At 43.1% G+C, this 19,098-nt stretch overlaps 1 protein-coding gene and 1 long non-coding RNA gene across 5 annotated transcripts in view; one reads left to right on the top strand and one right to left on the bottom strand.

The window, feature by feature from the left end:
* LOC146074316 (uncharacterized) overlaps positions 1-7,785 on the bottom strand; it is a 30,420-nt gene extending 22,635 nt beyond the window's left edge. Inside the window, exon 1 of the long non-coding RNA XR_014473408.1 lies at positions 7,642-7,785. This is a non-coding gene — a long non-coding RNA (uncharacterized LOC146074316). The remainder of the gene's footprint in view (positions 1-7,641) is intronic.
* Positions 7,674-10,876, top strand: LOC146074314 (deoxyguanosine kinase, mitochondrial-like). Of its 4 annotated transcripts, none has more exons than XM_083182258.1 (2): positions 7,674-7,824; positions 9,945-10,876. In XM_083182258.1, exon 2 carries the CDS (start codon positions 9,945-9,947, stop codon positions 10,800-10,802), a length of 858 nt encoding a protein of 285 aa, XP_083038384.1. In that variant the 5' UTR covers positions 7,674-7,824; the 3' UTR covers positions 10,803-10,876. The 4 variants fall into 4 exon arrangements, with proteins under 4 accessions (XP_083038384.1, XP_083038382.1, XP_083038383.1 ...); XM_083182256.1 differs by lacking the exon at positions 7,674-7,824 and adding an exon at positions 7,834-7,982; XM_083182257.1 differs by lacking the exon at positions 7,674-7,824 and adding an exon at positions 7,834-7,986.
* Positions 10,877-19,098: the final 8,222 nt, after the last annotated feature.

The raw sequence follows: 19,098 nt of genomic DNA, 5'->3' as shown, positions 1-19,098 counted from the left end.
AAATGGCCGTGAAGCATGCAGCTAAGACTGTTTACAAGTGGGGAAGAAAGGCCACTTACTACTAGTCACTCCCTTGTTACTCACAGTTCTCAGACACCTGGAATGTCCGGGTAGACACTGTTAATAGCCAAGTTCAAGAAATCATACTACACATTTATGTTTATGTCAAACTAACAGTGTACTTTTCATAGCCACAATAGTTTGATAGTTTGGAAACTGATTTTGGTCTGATTTTGTAAGATGTCCGATTTGCACGCAAAAATCTGACATTTTATGAAGTAGTTCAATGGAATGGCATCCAAGTTCACTAAAAGTCAGACAGTTTCAGCTCCAAATACAAATGGCTACTAAAAAGTTGGACCCAGATGTTTTGCACATGTTAAACATACAACACTACCAATTTAATTGGAGCCAAGTTTGTAACTCAGGCACAAAACAGCTTGAAAAAGTCAGTCATATTTAGAGCTGCTTTGTTTGGGTAGTTTATAATCAACAATGTTTAAGTTATCTTCCAAGTATACAATTAAAGCACATTTGTAATACATAAACATTTTAAAAATAATTTTTAACCTAAAAATGCAAAATACACTTTGATTTGTCAAAAAAAGCTCATGTACTTTTACATGTATTTTCCCCGTTCAATGCATGTTATGCACATCGGCATGCTAACTAAACGCACAAGCAGCTTTTTTTCTATACTGTACATGCCTTTTATTCTATATGTAATTGCAATTGTATTTGACATTATACACATTACATTTTTTTATATTTTTTGTTGACATTTGAAATCTTCTATTCAGTACTAAATAAAATATAATTCTGGAATTAACAGCATTAAACAGTTTAAGTATAAGTGACACATTGATGGTGTTCATTGCTCAATGTGTGCATTCACTCTATGGGCAGTATTCAATGAGGCTGATTCGCCATGTTTTTATGGTGATTTTGTGCTGTAAGGCGAATTTCTGACTAAAACGGTGAATCACCCTATTCAATGACCAGATGGCGAATACATTTCAAGGTTTTTTTCGCCATGATTCACCGAGTAGCAATCGCTATCTTTTTATGGTGAAGTGGAATGTGAACTTTTAAAATAAAGTGTTTTGTTTTTTACATTTGGTGTCAAAAAATCAGGAATTTTATTCTGAGGAGAGGCATGCTATTTTTATTCATGTGCTGTAAGCACATGAATATATATTTAATTTAATTATTAATTTTTTTTTACACAGACCAGCCAGCAGGGGGCCGGAGCCGAGCCACTCATTAGATATTCATATATTCACTGCACCCGATCATTACATATGCATAATCGGGTGTAGTGAATATACCCAGTCCCCTGCTGGCACCCCTGGGGGGCAGCCTGTGCTGCCTGGCACCCGGGGAGCCCACCTCCCCTCCACAAACATTCTGGGGCAAGCAGGGAGACTTCCATCTCCCTGCCTGCCGCCGTCCTCGGGCTCCCTGCGGCATCGCCGCAGGAGTTAAAATTCGCCAGTCAGGGGCAGTGAGCCCCTGACTCATTGAATACTGGAGCCGGCGAGGCTCTGGAACGCAGCGAGCAGTGGCGAATGTGCAGCGAATCCTAAACAGGATTCGCTGCACGTCGTCAGTATTCTCATTGAATACTGCCCTCTGTCTCCCATTTGTTCTCAAGGCAGTCTTTGCTTCCCACTTGTCCTCCAGTCACTTTCTGCCTCTCCCTCCTACCCAATGACACTGTTTTTCCCAGTCACCCTCTCCCCCCCCCCCCCCTCATTGCCTCTCAAAGTCACTTACTCTCTAAAAGTCACTTACTGCTTCTCTGTGTCACCCTGTGCCTATCCCTGTCACTTTCTGCCTCCCCTTGTCACACACTGCCTCCTGAGGCACCCTCTGCTCCCATGTGGCTCCTGCTGCCACCCACTGACACCCTCAGACTTCTGCAATCACTCTCAGCCACATCCTGTTACCCACTGCCTCCTGCTTTCAACCACTGTCTGCAGAATCCAGGGTAGACACTTGACTTCCTTTGAACTACTGTGCAAGAAGTCAAGCATTGCATATCAAATACTTATAGAAAACATTTTCTTGGTAGTGCCTGGGAACAGGACAGAAGAAAAAAGGTAGATGATTTACATTTTCAACCTTGTGTACCATCTGCCTACATGATATAAACAAATGACCAGTAGTCAGAATACCAATGCCGGCATCCCAAAGGAGGGAATCCCAACAGGGTCAGGTATGTATACTTACTCTTCCTCCCTAAACCTCTGCAGCAGCCAAGGCAGATTAACTATGCAGTAATCTCAAATGGTAAATATATATAGGACATCAGCAAAGATCTTGAAGCCCATTCATTATCTCTACATTTCAAGGAAACTCATCATAGTTCCATAAAGGCATAAAAATCCACATTCAAACAGAAAGGGGAAGAGCGGCAATACAAATGGTTATGAACGGGAACAACCGTGTTTTCGAGCAGCAATTTACAAAGCTGCCGACTTCTCTGCATTTGTATGTTGCAATGGTGAAGTAATTCGTATTTACCTGCTGAGTTTACTGGCAGACAAACACAGCTGACCCTGAAGCATAGCACGGATCAATAAGACCCGTGCAATGCTTCTATGTGTAAATTATAAGAAATGGTTAAAGAAAAATGAAAAAAAAAAAAAAACAGCTAGGGATCTCTAATGGTGTGTACACACGGGGGCGATATGCCGTGCTATGCGAGTCCCGATGCGATCAGATCGCATCGGGACTTGCATCGCAGTGCATGCATGGAGGGGCACAATTTAGACTATATAGTGCAGATCTGCACTATATAGTTTTACCTGCCCTCTCTATTTGGCTGCCGATTTGCACTCACACGGGAGCATGCATCGGGCTTGCAAGCCCTAAAAAAGCATGCAATATGGCTTCCGATGTTCTCTATATCGGCAACATCGGAAGCCATATCTTACCGTGTGTACACACCATAAGCCAATCCTGGTTCCAGAAATATGGGGAAAAATTTAATAGGGTTCCCCATATTTCAAAAACCAGCACGTGCTCGTGGGTCGCACTGATCCGTACATGCTTCTGTAAACACGATTTATATTTTGACCTGAATTCACAGACGAATTTAAAAGTACGAATGGTCGTAAATTTGACAATCCTACTAAAGTCTATGGAGAAATGTGGCTGAGTTCTTCTATCAATGGTCTATCCATTGGTACATTTGCTTGCAGCTGTGACATCCATTCATAAAAGCCGCAACGTGGCAAATTCGGACTTTCGTAAATATGCGGATCTCGGCCGTGAATGGGGTCGATTGGGTACGAAAGAGTACATTTGTACCCATTTAATCTTAGTAAATTTCCCTATAGCTTGGCCAGGACAGAGTGGAATTGATTTTTAAACCGAAAACGATTTACCTGCACCAGGGCTTAAAGGGACCCTGGAGAGGTTTTGAAACTTATTTCCCATGACACCTAACACCACCCCCCCCTCCCCCACTATGCGGTTGAATTAGGAGCAAAGCTATGGTTTTTTCAACCCCCTGTAAACTATAAATGTGTGCCCCACTTCCTAAACTTTATAAATGGACAGTGGTTTCACAAGGAAGGGGCTTGGTCATACAATCTTATCTTATTCACATTACAAATAATGTAGTGCCCCTGATTCATGTTACACTACATAGTAGTGCCCTTATTTACATTACAGCACATAGTACTGCCCCTTATTTATATTACATCATGCAGTAGTGCCCCTTATTTACATTATGCTACACAGTAGTACCCCATACATGTTATACCTCATCTGCCCTCCTGCATGATGTGTGTTCAGATCTCTGAACATTCTGAAACACCATCGGCCAGCTGAGTAACCCTAAGCCTATTTTTGAAGGATTCTATAGTAAAGGCCTCTCAAACTGTGCAGGGAAGTTAGTTCCAGAGTCATATAATCTAGGTACTGCTAACAGTCCTTTATCTGCAGTAATCGAGTGGGGCAGTAAGGAATCACAAGCTGCATCAAGTGTAAACTCCCAAGTGTAAGTCCAGTTCATTGGCGATGCAGCAGTCTTTTGAGGAACAAAGTATAATTTTTCACCATTTCATCAATACCTCTAGATAAGATGGAGCTGCTCTCATTAGATGATTGCCCCTTACAAAAAAAAAACATCAGAGTTTAGCTCGTAAACAGCACCTCCAGACCCAATAACATATGCCCCCGCGAGTGAGTGGTAATTGTATTACAGGTACACCACCGATTTTCCGGCAACCGTTGGTCCGGAACCACTTTTAATCTGGACAATTTTGATTTGTCCAGATTAAAATTTGTATAAAAAATTGTAAATTGTTCGGATTAAAAGAGGTTGATGAACTCTTTTAATCTGGAACACTTTCTGCGCATGGGTGTAACACGCAATAGGCGCAAGTGTCAGTGAGTACAGCTTCCGCGGACACTGCAGGTGACACAGGAAGCATCATGGTGTTTGAGGTCAAAGCAAGTACTGCACATCGGCGGAACACACAGCATGGGCAAGTGCCACTGGGTACAGCTTCCAAGGATCCCGCAGGTGACACAGCAGAAAGCAGTGGGGCTGATATGGCGTCCAAGGTCCCAGCAAATACCGCACATGGGCGGAAGACACAGCATAAACAAGTGCCACTGGGTACAGCTTCCAAGGACACTGAAGGTGACACAGCAGGCAGCAGTGGGGCTGATATGGCGTCCAAGTTCCCAGCAAGACTTTCATTCATACTGCACTTACTGATAATGTTTGTTCAAAATATACCTGATACTTGTTTTGCTTATACAGCACGTAGTACACTGTTATAAACAGTTTTGCATACACTACTGTGTTTATTCATTCATCAATATTTATGCTGTGGCATATATTTGACTATTTATTGCTTTAGAAATGTACTGAGGGTGCAAAATTAGTAAAAACTAGAAATCCTTCGTTAATCCGGCAAAATCGATAATCCGGAATGGCACTGAAACCAATGATGCTGGAAAATCGGTGGTATACCTGTACCTCAATAATGCTGCAATACATTTCACAGAGCCCTGTCTGAATCCTTCTCATCCGAGAGAGTATATAGGAATATGTTAAACACTTTTCAGCATTTTTGAGGTTGTTCCATCACCATTTACTTCTGAAATGTAAATCATGTATATATTGTATTATATATTAAATTGTATGTTATCTTTTCTGTAGTTTTATTTCTTTTACATTTTATGTCAGGGCTCGACAAATCCCGGGCGCCAGGTCACCATGGCGACCACAATTTCCTGCCTGGCCACTAGATTCTGATAGGATATAGCACGCAGCAGCAGTATGTCCCAGCTCCTGCCTCAGCGGATAGCACAAGTCTCACATGTCCTCTCTGCGACCCCTCTCGCTGCATAGCGGTGTTCAGCCGAGTTCTCAGCAGCATGAAGCCGCGGATGTCAGCGCGGCTGCAGCCATCATCCTGCTCAATGTAGGTAAATACTGTGCGGTGGCTAGCTATTTCCCCTGCCGCGGCTGCTATTGTTATCCCCACCCTGCCACGGATAACAGTGTGACACCCTCCTCGGAGATCCGGACCCCCCACGACTGACGCAATCCCCCGCATAGTCTAGAAACTTCTGTGCAGTGGGAAGCTGCATGGATGTCAGCGCTGCTCCAGCCGCCCTCATGCTGAATGTAAGTAATACCTTACACTTTTAAAACTGCTTCTCTGCCGCAGATGCTATTGTTGTTACACCCCCTGCCGTGGCTGCTATTGTTGTTACACCCCCTGCCGTGACTGCTATTATTGATACAACCCCTGCCGCGGATAAGCGTTATCCCCCCCGGATAACAGGTTGTACACCCCCCACGCAGACGTCAGCGCTGCTCCAGCCGCCCTCCAGCAGAATGTTAGTGTAATACTTTACACTTTTAAATCTGCTTTCCTGCTGTGGCTACTATTGTTACTACCCCCATTCTGCGGATAACAGTGTAACCCACACCCCTAACCCGTCTCCCATGGATAACAGTGTAACCCACCCCCCTTCCACGAATAACAGTGTAACCCCCCCTAAAGCCTAGAAACTTCTGAGCAGTGGATTTCAGCGCTCCTCCTGCCGCCCTCCTGCAGCTCCTCCTGCTGAATGTAAAGGTGCCCATACACGGTGCGATGATCGCACCCGTTATGGGCTGGATCGCAGTGCAAGGCATGCATTTTGCATGCGATGTGATCAGAAGGCAGTGCAATGAGATGCCTACTGGAGCACGCATCGCACGGTGCAAACGCACAGTGTATGGGCACCTTAAGTGTAAAAGTAAAGGTCCCCACACACGCTGCGATAAACAGCGTGCAATGCGACGTGATGCGCATTCCCGTGCGCATCGCACAGTACAAAAAGTATGTGCTGCAAATACTTTTTGTACTGCCGGCAGATCACACGCAAATCACATGCAAAATGCATGCCTTGCGATGTGATCCACCCAATATTGCAGCGTGTATGGGGACTTTAATACTTTACACTTTTAAATCCACAGATAGCAGTGTGACCCCCCTGAGCATATCTTGGAGATCCGGACACCCAGCTTTAAGTAGAGTACTCTCTTGTATTTTTATTGTTTGGGACGATTTAGTTTTTCTGGCTCTTACATTTTTTTCCTGGCTTCTAGATTTAAAAACATTTTGTCAAGCCCTGTTTTATGCTAAACCCATAGTTAAAGCATTTGGCTATTTAGGGCGGTATTCTATCCCGGATTGCGACTGTCAGAATGTCAGAACAGTTGGAATCCCGGGTCGTTTTCGACTGTAACTCGACTGGAATTCAGTGCTCCGGCCTTCGAGTGTCAAAAAGTAGGCGTCCGCAAAAACAGCTGCTGCCGTTTCCGACAAAACAGATTTGTTTCAAAGCACATCTGTTTTGTCGAAATGTGCTGTTGGAAATGGCAGCATTAAATAGGCGGTGGCTGCTATTTCCCAAGCGGAAATAGCGGCTGAGATTGAATATCCCCTTAACCTTTTTCAACAATAAAATTCACCTTTTTTTTATTAATTTTTGATAAATGATTAAACGGGATATTAATTCTTAATGACATATTATTAAGCATAGGATATCCATACAGAAGGGCAGTAAGATGTCATTGAAAAAAAATCTCACAATTCTCTAATTATATTTAATGAAATGTTACGGTTGTGTAATAGAGATTTTGATCCAATAGTTTAGAAATATACATTGATTTACTTGACTTACTAAATTGAGTTTTGACTTCCTGCAATAAAAATCTTTACCACTCAGTTTGCCGGCAGATAGTAGCCAGGCACTCTATTCTCTCTTCTATGTGTCTTTGTCAGGTCTAGTTCAACTTAACCAGGCGACAGGGCAGGGAATTGGATATTTATCACTCCATGCCACTACGTTCTCCTAAAGCTAAACACACACATGCAACTATTGGGCAAGTCAGCCAATAGTTTCTCCACTACATAACATAATATAACAGTCTGGGACTCTGGGTCCTCCTCTGTGGCTGACAGCTGTGCGTACTGCCTACTCCTGTCCTGTATTTCCGCCCACACTGCACTGTCCCACCATATTAACACTGGGTCCTCCTCTGTGGTGGCTGTGCCTTCGACTGTCCTGTCCGGTATTTCCGCCCACACTGCACTGTCCCACCATATAATATTATATAACCTTCTCGGTGGCTGTGCCTCTGCCTCTGCCTGTCGACTCCTGCCCGGTATTTCCCCCATACTGCACTGAGTGTCACGTGACGCTAAGGTCTGTGGGCAGTGCTGGAAAGTTGAAACCGGCTGCCTGTGGCTCCCATAATGCATTGCTGACTGTGCCATGTGACCTTTGCCGTATAGCGCGCAGGTCTGTGTGTAACATTTCTCAGGGTACCCGTATGTGAGGTACGGAGCGGAACTTGGAAGCTGAGACTGTCAGTGAGCTGCTGGACGGTGTCAGGGCTGTGCAGACACACAGAAAGCTGTGTGTGGTGCTGCTGCTAATGCTACAGCATTAATAGTCACGTAGGTGTGCTATTCCGGCATCCATGGTCACTCAGTGTCGTATGTGTTATTAAGTATGAACTGCTGCAGGGGGCTCTTCAGAAACTTATATCTATAACTATATTTAAAGATTCGGTCTCTATATGCTTTAAATCGGGACTAAGTAAAAACCGGACCCGGATAAGACACCGGAACGCCGGACCAGACATCAAACTCTGCATTCCGGAGCTTATAGAGTCTGGTCCGAGGGGTGTCCCATGCGGGGGGTGTCTTGTCCGGGGGGATGCCTGTGATTGCTCACACCAGGGACATGGGGAAGGGGAGATTACAGCCTCCCCCTGTGGTCTGGAACGTTCCAGTTTTTATTACACCCCCGGACCATGCAGTGAGGCTGTATTCTCCCCCCTCTCCTCTCCCAGGTGACAGGTGTCAGAGCAGCCCCATCAGATGGAGCACCCCCGGACAGGACACCCCCGGACCGGATACTACAAGCTCCGGAATGCAGAGTTTCATGTCCAGTCCGGCATTCCGGTGTGTTATCCGATTCCGGATTTTACCCATACCCTTTAAATCGCTATAGGACATCCATCACTTCTAACAAATAGTAATGATGTTTTATTTATTTATTTATATATATATATATATATATATATATATATATATATATATATATATATATATATATATATATTACACAATCCAAACAAAAATGTCACTCCGGGTCTTGTTAAAGTGCAAAAAAACTTTTTACTGGTGCCAGGAAAAAGTTACAAGACCCGGAGTGACATCTTTGTTTGGATTGTGTATAGGGTGGGACACTGTTCCCTCTGGATGGGCACCCGGGCCAAGAGAGATTAAGTTATGGAAGTGGGGAATGCCGGACCTTGTGCAATATATGTGTGTGTGTGTGTCATCTGTTGGCAGCCATTGAATGTACTTTGTATTATCACACATGCACAAATACAGAGGCAATCGCAAGGTAGCAGTAGGGATGGCCATCGTTACCTTTGCCATCGATGGCAAAAGTGCAACTGGCCACCCATAGTGTATTACTATTCAATGGATGACCATCTATGTTTTTACATATTGATGGTCATCCATTTTCTTTGATTGATTGGCCTGTGGGCCAATCAAAATATGGGGCGGGACTTATTGGGTGTCCAGGCCCCTTGGGGCAAAAACTAAACTATTCCTTTAAGGACACAGATGGTGGGAAACCATCTGGTTCTCCATCGATAGCAAAGCTATTTGCCATCGGCCATAAACCATTGATGATTTCTAATCACCGATGGTCGATGGCCATCCTTAGGCAGCAGACTTTTCTGGACACTTCCTTCTTGATTTGATTGTCATCATCTGTTTCAAACAGGTAAATTGAAGTGTTACATCACAGGTGGTGGAAATCATAAATTAAGAGGGAAGTCAAGGAACAGAGCATTGTGTGGTAGATAAGCATTGATAAGGGAGGAGTAGTGATAAAGTGCCTGGTACTTTATCACCGACCAGTCAGCTCCTAACTGTCCCTTTTTAAACCCAGCCTGTAACTTAACAGTCGGGCGCTAATTGGCCGATGATAAAGTACCAAGCACTTTATCACTTTTCCCCAATCACTGCTTCATACACCTACCCCTGTGTCCCTCCTGGAGAGGGTCATATTGGGTGGTACAGAAAGCCCCTGTATTATACTACAGTACTTTAATCAGTATAATTCTCAAACTTTGCTTGTCATGCATTATTAATCAATATGGAGATAGCAAGTTATACATTTAACAATCTTCAGATATGAGGCAGAGCACTGTAGTACTGTACATTACTAATAGTATAGTTCATTTTATTTACCTCTACAGCATGTCATTAGTGCCTTTGGGTGTAGTTCTGCATAAATGTTGGCGGTGTTTAGTGAATAATGAATGTCTACTAAATATTGTTATATAGCAAATGATCAAACTGAAAACTCATACAGAACTCATATCATGTCCACAGATGTTTCTTCATAAAATCATCAGACTCTTGGATTCAGCAAGAACATTGAATAATTCATGGAAGCCAAAGTTGAATCTTCTCTATCCATCTTGTAGACTAGTTGAGAACATAGCCACCATGTCACATGATCACAGCCCTGGGATGCAGGTGAAAGGCAAGAAAATATCTGTGGAAGGGAATATTGCAGCGGGAAAATCCACCTTTCTGAGACTGGTATGCAGCGCACATGAAGGATGGAGTGTTGTAGCGGAGCCACTTAGGAAGTGGCAGCACGTCCAGTCCTCATCGCATCAGAGTATGGACAATTTGCTGCAGCTGATGTATGAGGATCCTGCACGCTGGTCTTACACATTCCAGACACTTTCTTGTATGGGTCGTTTCAAAACTCAGATTGAGCCCTTTTCAGATATGTTACTTCAGCAGCGAGAACCTGTTCAGATATTTGAAAGATCTGTGTATAGTGACAGGTTTGTGTTTGCAAAGTCTCTATTTGAACTTGGCCATTTAAATGAAATGGAGTGGTCTCTGTACCAAGAATGGCATTCGTTTCTTACTCAGGAGTTTGGGGAGAGAGCTGTTTTGGACGGTATTGTGTATCTTCGAGCAACCCCAGGAAAATGCTTTGAGAGGCTTCAGAAGAGGGCCCGGAAGGAAGAAAAGACTGTTACAGAAAAGTATCTTGAAAAGTTGCATGACCAACATGAGAGTTGGCTAATAAATAAAACAACAGAGGTCCATTTTGAACATATTAAGAAAATTCCAGTTCTTGTGTTAGATGTTGAAGAGGACTTTGAAGATGACCCTGCAGCTAATGCATACCTCAGTAAGGAAACCAAGGACTTTTTAGATGGATTATAGGTTTTTATTTGTATTACTATGACTTGTGTACATAATTATTGTTGTCTATATTTAACAAGTAAATGTTTTAATGACCTGAGGTCTTCATGTTTGCTCTGCATATTTATTCGGGCCATTTCTTTACGTAGCTCACAACCGCCTGGTCTTCGTACCATTAAACAATTGGTTCATTTTCAGGACCAAAAAGATGTACATCCATCTAATATAGTTTCTGGTTAAATGAAACACCAGACCACACTATTGCTGCACTGAGTCAGAGCCTAGGCAATATTTCATATTTTAGAAAGGAGAGGTTAGAGGGGAACAAGTGTGGTTATTACTAGTACTATCGAGAACAGTGGTTCTCAAACTCAGTCCACGGGACTCCAAACAGTTCCTGATTTCCAGGTGTAGTCATTACTCAAATGACACATTTTAAAAGAGCCAGAAGTGGATCTATTTATTTCACTTGTCATTCTGTGAGGTGACCTGGAAAACATGAACGGTTTGGGATCCTGAGGACCGAATTGGAGAACCTGTGATCTAGAAGAGCATTAGCCTGGTATCCCTTTTACTGTAAAAAACTGTTTGTTTTGCTAATTATCTACTTTTTGCATTTACAAATACGTGGGATTATGTTTAGTGAGCATGGTGTTGTTAAACTATTTATTTTCATAGGTTTGTAATATTATTTCTTGATAAATATTGTTTAAAGAAAAGGGTTGTTCGTTCCATAATATATACAGCATGTAACATTATAGCTTGTTTAATAAAGTGCAATCCAATAAATTCAGTTTGTGTATGTAATTATCGTACACAAGCTAACATAAAATGGTGTAACAGATGGTAAACCTTAAAACCAAATTTCAGACCAACATCTACCCCTCTCACATCACAAATGCCAGTTTGTACCTGGGATTTGGACGTGGGTCCGTCCTGGGAGCGACCCGGCATTTGCAATGATCGTTCCCTAAAGTGACCCGTCAATTGGCTGGGTCGCATACGTTAGAAATGGGATGGAGCTGCGGCTTGTCATTGGGGGGCGGGGAGGAGGCAGCGCGTCAAGCTGGTGCTGCCTCCTCCCCATATGTAAATGGGACACGGGTCGCTCAACCGGGCTTACCCGTTTAAACTGCACTGCAACCGGGTTGCTGGTCCCGTGTAATCTGAAAAGTCCTTTTCACACCGCAAATCACCCAGGCAACAACCCATGTCAGACCTGGGTTATTTGTACGATGTAAAATGGGTAGTAGTTATAGCTTGCTATAATTAAACATAATTTTTATTAATATTTGTTAACCCACTAAAATTAGCTTTTTCTGTGTATGGTGGGAATATCTGAGCCTTAACAATTACCTGGCTTTCTGAATAAGTTTGTCTTAACTCCTTCAGTGACACACCTGGAACTTTTCCGGGTCCAGCGGCATTGACGTCACTGGCCTCCCCGGAAGATTTCTGGGCTGTGTCTATAGTCCCTGGGGATTGCCAGCCATATGATCAGCATGTGTTAAGTCCGCCTATTGGCTGGGGGATATGCATAACTATGTAATGGTTTATGCTGATTCATGGGCGCCGCAAGTGGATGGGAATCGGCGCTGGCGATCCCCTGGCATTTTCGTTGATAGAGATCCCCCTGCACCATCCCACCCCCCAGCACTTATTTACTACAACAAAACATTGTAAATTTTTCTGTATGCATTGAACGTGTACTACCTTTGCTTAATAAATCTAAATTCTATAAGCCTTTAATAACTGTTTTCACAATAGATTAGCAGAAAGAGACTGTAGTCCAACATTTCCTGCCTATGCTGATGATTCCTGCAATTTCGACTGTGTATGATCTGCGTGTTTCATTTCATGCATTCCAAAACACAATCTTTTGTTTAAGCTTTTATGTAAAATGCACTCATGTGCTTAGAATATTTGTTTACAGTTATACTCCTACTTCAGTTTCAGATTTTTCTAAAGGTTTAAGTGGTACAATATAGAGTTGTTCACTCTTTCAATATTAATTCAATATTAATTACTTTGGGTTGTTCTGTTTCTAATACAGGATGTTTCATATTCGTGTATTAACTATTCATTATTAATATAATGTTTAAAATTCAGTAGCCTTCTGAATAACCAGTTGCCATTTGCAATATTTAGGAACACAACAATATTGGTCCCATTAACATATTTTTATTCAGTGTTTTCACAATCATTCACATTGGACAATGGTAAAGCAGTTCGGCATATAACCTCCTGGTCCTTTTGTATATTCCATATCCAGAGACCTTATTCCTATTTACACACGCACAAATGTCACTCAAATAAAAACACATTTTTCTTTGTTCCAGCTATATATTTTTTGTTAGAACCTGTGAACTTTTTTTCCAGCAAGGATATTTGGAAATATGCACCATTAGAGTTTCCTGTGGAGTTGTTAAACATTTTCTTAGACAGTAATGTTTACATGAAGGGGAGTATGCCTGCAGTGTATGGGTCATAGGGTTGACAGCCCAAAAGTCAACATGCATAGGGTCGACCACTGACGGTCGATACATGGGCTTACCTGTAGGCCAACATGTCATTATTGGTCATGTAACTATAGATATATTGGTAGTAGAGTAACGTGGTGCTTACTGTAGAGGATCTGCCTTATCTGCACCGTATGAGCTCTCCCAAAAAGAGCCCCAAATGGACAATGGTAAGAAATAATGGATGGTGCTGAATTCTAGGCGCTCCCCTTTGTTTGGAACCAAATGGAAGAAAAAATGGCCGACGGAGATGCAAAGGCTCTGCATACTACATATGGAGAAGTGTCCTGAGTGCTGATGCTGGTGATGAAGAAAGCTCAGAACAGTAACTTTGTTCCCGAATGATGTAACGATATCTGAGGAGAATCTGAAGAGGTCCCCGACAGGATTGAGAAGGGAAGTCTAATTGGAAATAATTTTTTTCCCCAATTGGTTCCAAACAAAGGGGAGCGCCTAGAATTCAGCACCATCCATTATTTCTTACTTTTTTAACTGGAATGTCAACACAGTCGACATGGACACCGTATCTGTGCACCACGTTCCCTTGCATGCGCACGCCATGCTTCGGGCACTAATTTATTCCCCCACCATGCCCTAGTGGATGGTAAGATATGAAATACCGCAGTTCGGCTTAGAAAAAAGGAGAATGTCGACCTTGGCTCATGTCGATCTTAGTGCTGTCGACTTAATGACCATATACCAGGCCTGCAACCCCCCCCCCCCCCCCCCCAAAAAAAAAAAACCTGTTGGTCTGATTTCAGTCTGTTATCCCTCCTGTCTACCTCTTTAAGGATAAAATTATTTTATTTTTTTAAGAATGGATTGGTGAGAGTCTAGAATAGCCAAACTTCTTGAAGTGGTATCCTACTGTCGTTTACACAGCACCTTCTGAATTCAGATTCTTTCATTCCTGACTACATTTGCTTTGTTGCATTTTTCTTTTAGTTTAGTACTGTTAAAATACACATAAAATTGTTCTAAAATGTGTCTATCATTCATTTTGTTTGATATATTTCATGCACTTCAGAATAAAGACATATATATATATATATTATAGAGTGCGCTAGATAATACAATTAAAACTAAACCTAAAAAGGTTACCACCCAGCAAATGACAGCACAATAAAAAATGACACTATTATGTTAATATAAAATAAATCAATAATAATGTTTCCTTCAAGTGTCCCAATATCAGCATCTGATCACAAGGATGCAGGATCCATTTTTGTCATAAAGCTGTTTATTTAAAAAACCAACGCGTTTCATCAAGCAACTTCATCAGGGGTATGGCAAAAAATGGTTATTAAAACAAAATCTGTATGCTGGAGAAAATTCTTTTAAGGAAACAAATTCATAAAATCAAGTCAAATCAACATTACACGTGGCACAAAAATTGTTGCCTGACTGATTCACAGAAAAAAAAACATGGGCAAAACCAGTGTGCCAAAAAGCCCTTTAGCTCATACATGGTACGATTTGAACTACTGATTTTACTATATAGCTTGTGTTGCCAAGGTTTGCCCCGTGGGATCGGCATCGCAAGAAAAAAAATTGCCATTTTGACTATTATTATTTATAAAGCCTGGGGGAGTGTCATTTTCTTTACATATAATAGAAAAATAAATAAATAATGTAATAAAATGGTGTGGGGTCTCCCACATGAGTATGACGAGCCCTAGGCTCTCTGAGCCAGTCCTGGTTTCTTAAATACCGGGGAAAAAATAAATAAGGTCCCCCTATATTCGGGAAACCAGCATCAGGCTCTTGGATTGGTCCTGTTTCCCAAAATACAGGGGAAAAAGGGAGTGGGGTACCCTGTATTTTAGGGACCAGCACCAGGCACTTCTGCCGGCCTGGTTCCCAAACTATTGGGGACTAAATGAATGGGGGACCAGCACCATGCTCTAAAAGCAGGGGGTGTAATGCCATATCCAGGGTACAAGCTTGACTGGGTCCCATGGCCAAAGCTTTACCCACCTTAACTAGTCAGCGTAGCCTGGGAGTTTTTGGGGAGGTGGGGACCCCCCAAATAAGGGGGTTCCCCTGTCCAGTGCACCTCAGTTCTGGGATGAAGTCCGTGGCTATCCCCTGCACCCCTGGGCAGTGGGTACAGGGTTGATAGCTGGTTTAAACAGTAATATTGTCCTTTACAGTAGAATTATATAGATTGTAAGCTTGCGAGCAGGGCCCTACTACCTCCATGTCGGTTTGTATCTACCCAGTTTGTTTAATTACTGTTTCCAATTGGAAAAAGCTCCACGGAATATGCTGCGCTATATAAAAAACTGTAAATAAATAAACTAAAGGTCCCAGCAAACCTGCCCCACATGCTGGTACTTGGGAGAACTACAGATACCAGCATGTGGGGCATTAAATACCCACTGGTACCTATAGCCCCCTGTAAAGGAAATATTAAAATAACACAAACACAGGTTTTAAAATATTTTATTAAACTGGTTCTTCTTTCTTCACTGGTTCTTCTTCTTAAGATCTTTTGCGATCCAGTGTGCCGCAGGTGGGGGAAGGGGAGTATTGCATTGCCCACTCAGAAGGCCCACATTGCCGCTACAAGGACAAGCTGGGATGTGCAGGACCTACTGAGCGAGTGCTTCGAATTTACCAACAGGGCCGTTTTACGTGACCTGCACTGTTTATCTGATATAGGAAATATAGGGTGACATTCTATGGGCTGAGAGAAAAGCGCATAAATTTTCACACTCCACATCGCCGCTCTTCGCACTTTCAGAAATCGCATTTTTTTGTCGTAATTCGCATATTTAATGGGATGCGCATTAGAGGCTAAAAAGTGCGATGTAGTGCGATTTGCGGCGAATTGATGCGAAATTATGTCACTAAAAAGTGTGATTTCTTCCGCCGGTCATGTGCGAATTTTAGACCAACCGGAGTGCAATTTACAAGACTGTCTCCACATGACAAATAACCCCCTAACCTATTGGCCCACCTAGGTCCCCTCCATTATGCATCACACCCCCTATATAAAGGGGCATTGGCGCCATTTCACTCTTTGATAGGAAGTAAGGAGCATGGAGAGGAGCAGTGGCAGTGTGAGAAGAGGAAGAGGTGTTGGTGGCAGAGTGAGGAGTGGCAGAGGGGCCAGTGGCAGAGGGAGCAGTGGCAGTGTGACTAGAGGAAGAGGGAGCAGTGGCAGCAGCCAGGCAAGAGGAACCAGTGGGAGAGGCAGCAGAGGACTGTTGAGGTCGACCTCCATTACAGGGAGTGGCAGCAGTGTGGCAGCCACCATGGCCACTGCAAGGGCAGCCCCAGACCAGGCCCTGGCAGACCAGGCCCAGCAGGAGGAGGTGGAGGATCCGCTGGCATCCCCATCCTTTAGCCAGGACCTTGCCCATACCCCACAGCAGCTGCACCCAGGCGGTCAACGCTGTCAGTCACCGCAAGAGGCTAAACAAAAACGTTAAAAAGCGGTTTAACGACATCAAGCGGCAGCTGAAAAAGAAAATGGCCATGGAGATGGAGGAGGCCCCACCACAATATCCTACACATCATATGAGGTGAAGCTCCAAAGAATTATCCCCCCTGAGGTCCTGCCTGGGATATACATTGCGGATACCGATAGGACGGCAAGCCCACCCCGAGCTGGTAAGTGTCACCACATGCAATATGAAACATACATGCCAATGTATTTAAACTGCAATGTTATTTTGTATTGTTATACTAATTAATGTGGTGCTGTGGAACTACATAGCCCAGCAAGGTCTGTCAATGGCAATAGTTTACACCTACTTTAAAAATGATCAGAATGCTGGGCCTTGTAGTTCCACAACTGCACATCTATTGTTCCACACTGTAACATTTTTTCTAGCAGCTTCATATGTATGAGGCCCAAAAACATTGGTGTACTGGTGGTTTAGCAGTCACGCCTACATACCACAGATTTGCCAACAGTTGTAATGTGTCAAGCAGTGTTTTAATTTTTTTGGCTGACTACAGGTGCAAAACATCAATGTAAAAATATGAATAGTAAATAATATAGCCCTAAACCAAAGGTACATTTGTCCATTATTGTAATTTATTTGATGATTTTGCACAAAAGCATCTCCATTGCTCGGTACATAAAGTCTGCCGATCTTTCCTTTCACAGATTGTCCGTCCCGAAGTGATCAAGCATCCAAGAAAAGAAGCTCCGATGGTGCGCAGGGTCAAGAGGTGGTAGTGCGCGGCCTGATGGAGGGAAAAAATAATTATTTAACATAAAATAAATTGATAATGCATGTACTATGCTTGAATTTTTGTTACATTAATACACATTTCTATTGTTTGCGACTGACAAATGCAGGTTATGTATGACATAATATACTGTAGTAAAAATGTCACAATGCATACCATTTTGTCTGTGTGTTATTCTTCAAACATTTGTTGTGTGATCTGTTCCATAATGTAATGATATATGGGCAAGGTATTGGTGGAAGATGCTGTTGTCTCAAATCTGGCCTGTCCGAGGTTGTGGAACTACATATTTCAGCAAGCTGTGGCAGTCATTTTTTGAGCTGTCATGCTTACAGTGTGTCAGGGCATGCTGGCTCATGTAGTTCCACAACAACAGGTGAGCCATAGTTGATTGCACAAAAATCACATACATGTTGTTAATATACTTACAAGGTTTTTTACAGCAAGGGATAGGTCTGCACCACCAACTGTACCCTTGGACTGTGTCTATTGGGCTAAATGTGGGGGCAAAAAGATGTTAGTGATAAATGTAATGTAGGTGAGTTCACTTCCAGCAAAGGTACATGTAGGAATAGAGGGCACATGTGCTTACCAGAAAAGTAGTGCCTGATGATGTCTGTACGCACCAGATTCCCCCTCTGCGTACCCCTCACTACCTGAGGTGTGGTAGGTTGGGCTTCCTGCACGACTGCTGCATGATCCTCCTCCACATAGGCTGGTTGGTATAGTGCTATGTTGTGTAACATGCAGCAAGCCTGGACGATCATCACTACTTTTGCAGGGTGGTAAAGCAGCAAACCAGATGACTGGTCCAAACACCGGAATCTACTTTTCAACACTCCAAACGTACGCTCCACCACATTGCGGGTTGCAATATGGGTTTAATTATACCGGTGCTGTGCAGGGCCATCGGAGGTGCGCAAAGGTGTCATGAGCCAGGAAAGACACCCATATCCTGAGTCACCTAAACCAAAGAAAGGAAGTTATTGCCCTATATTGTAAGGTATGTGCAGTGGACAAATAGTATTTACTTGGACAAGAGTAGTAGGCTGGTGAAAATTGAAACACACACACACACACATTTCAGCAGGTACAAAGACGAATAGAGAGGATAATATGTAAAAATGTACTTACCAAGTAGCCAGCCCTCTGGCATTTGTTGTTGGGTAAATCGGTTTCAGAGGCCGGAGTGTCTCAAAATATAGGCGTCATGGCAGTTCCCAGGGAAGCCTGCAACTACACTTAGGATTTTGAGATGAGCATCACATACCACCTGCACGTTCAGGGAGTGCCGCCCACGCCTATTGACATAGATGTGGCCCCGCATGTGCGGTGCCCTAATCCCAATGTGTGTGCAGTCTATAGCTCCCAGCACATGAGGGAATGCTGAGGGTGACATTCTATGCTTTGCGCTAAATGCGCATGTTTTATTCGCGCACCACATCGCCGCAAATCGCACTTTTACAAATCGCACTTTTCAGTAAAAATGCGCATATTTAATGTGATGCGCATTGGAGGCTGAAAAGTGCGAAGAGGGACGATTTGCGGCGAAGTGGTGCGCTGTATTTAGTCCTGAAAATGTGCGATTTTCA

Source organism: Crinia signifera, chromosome 4 (assembly GCF_055691185.1).
Source record: "Crinia signifera chromosome 4, ASM5569118v1, whole genome shotgun sequence".
NCBI classification, from domain to species: domain Eukaryota; kingdom Metazoa; phylum Chordata; class Amphibia; order Anura; family Myobatrachidae; genus Crinia; species Crinia signifera.
This window is presented reverse-complemented; position numbering and strand designations above follow the sequence as displayed.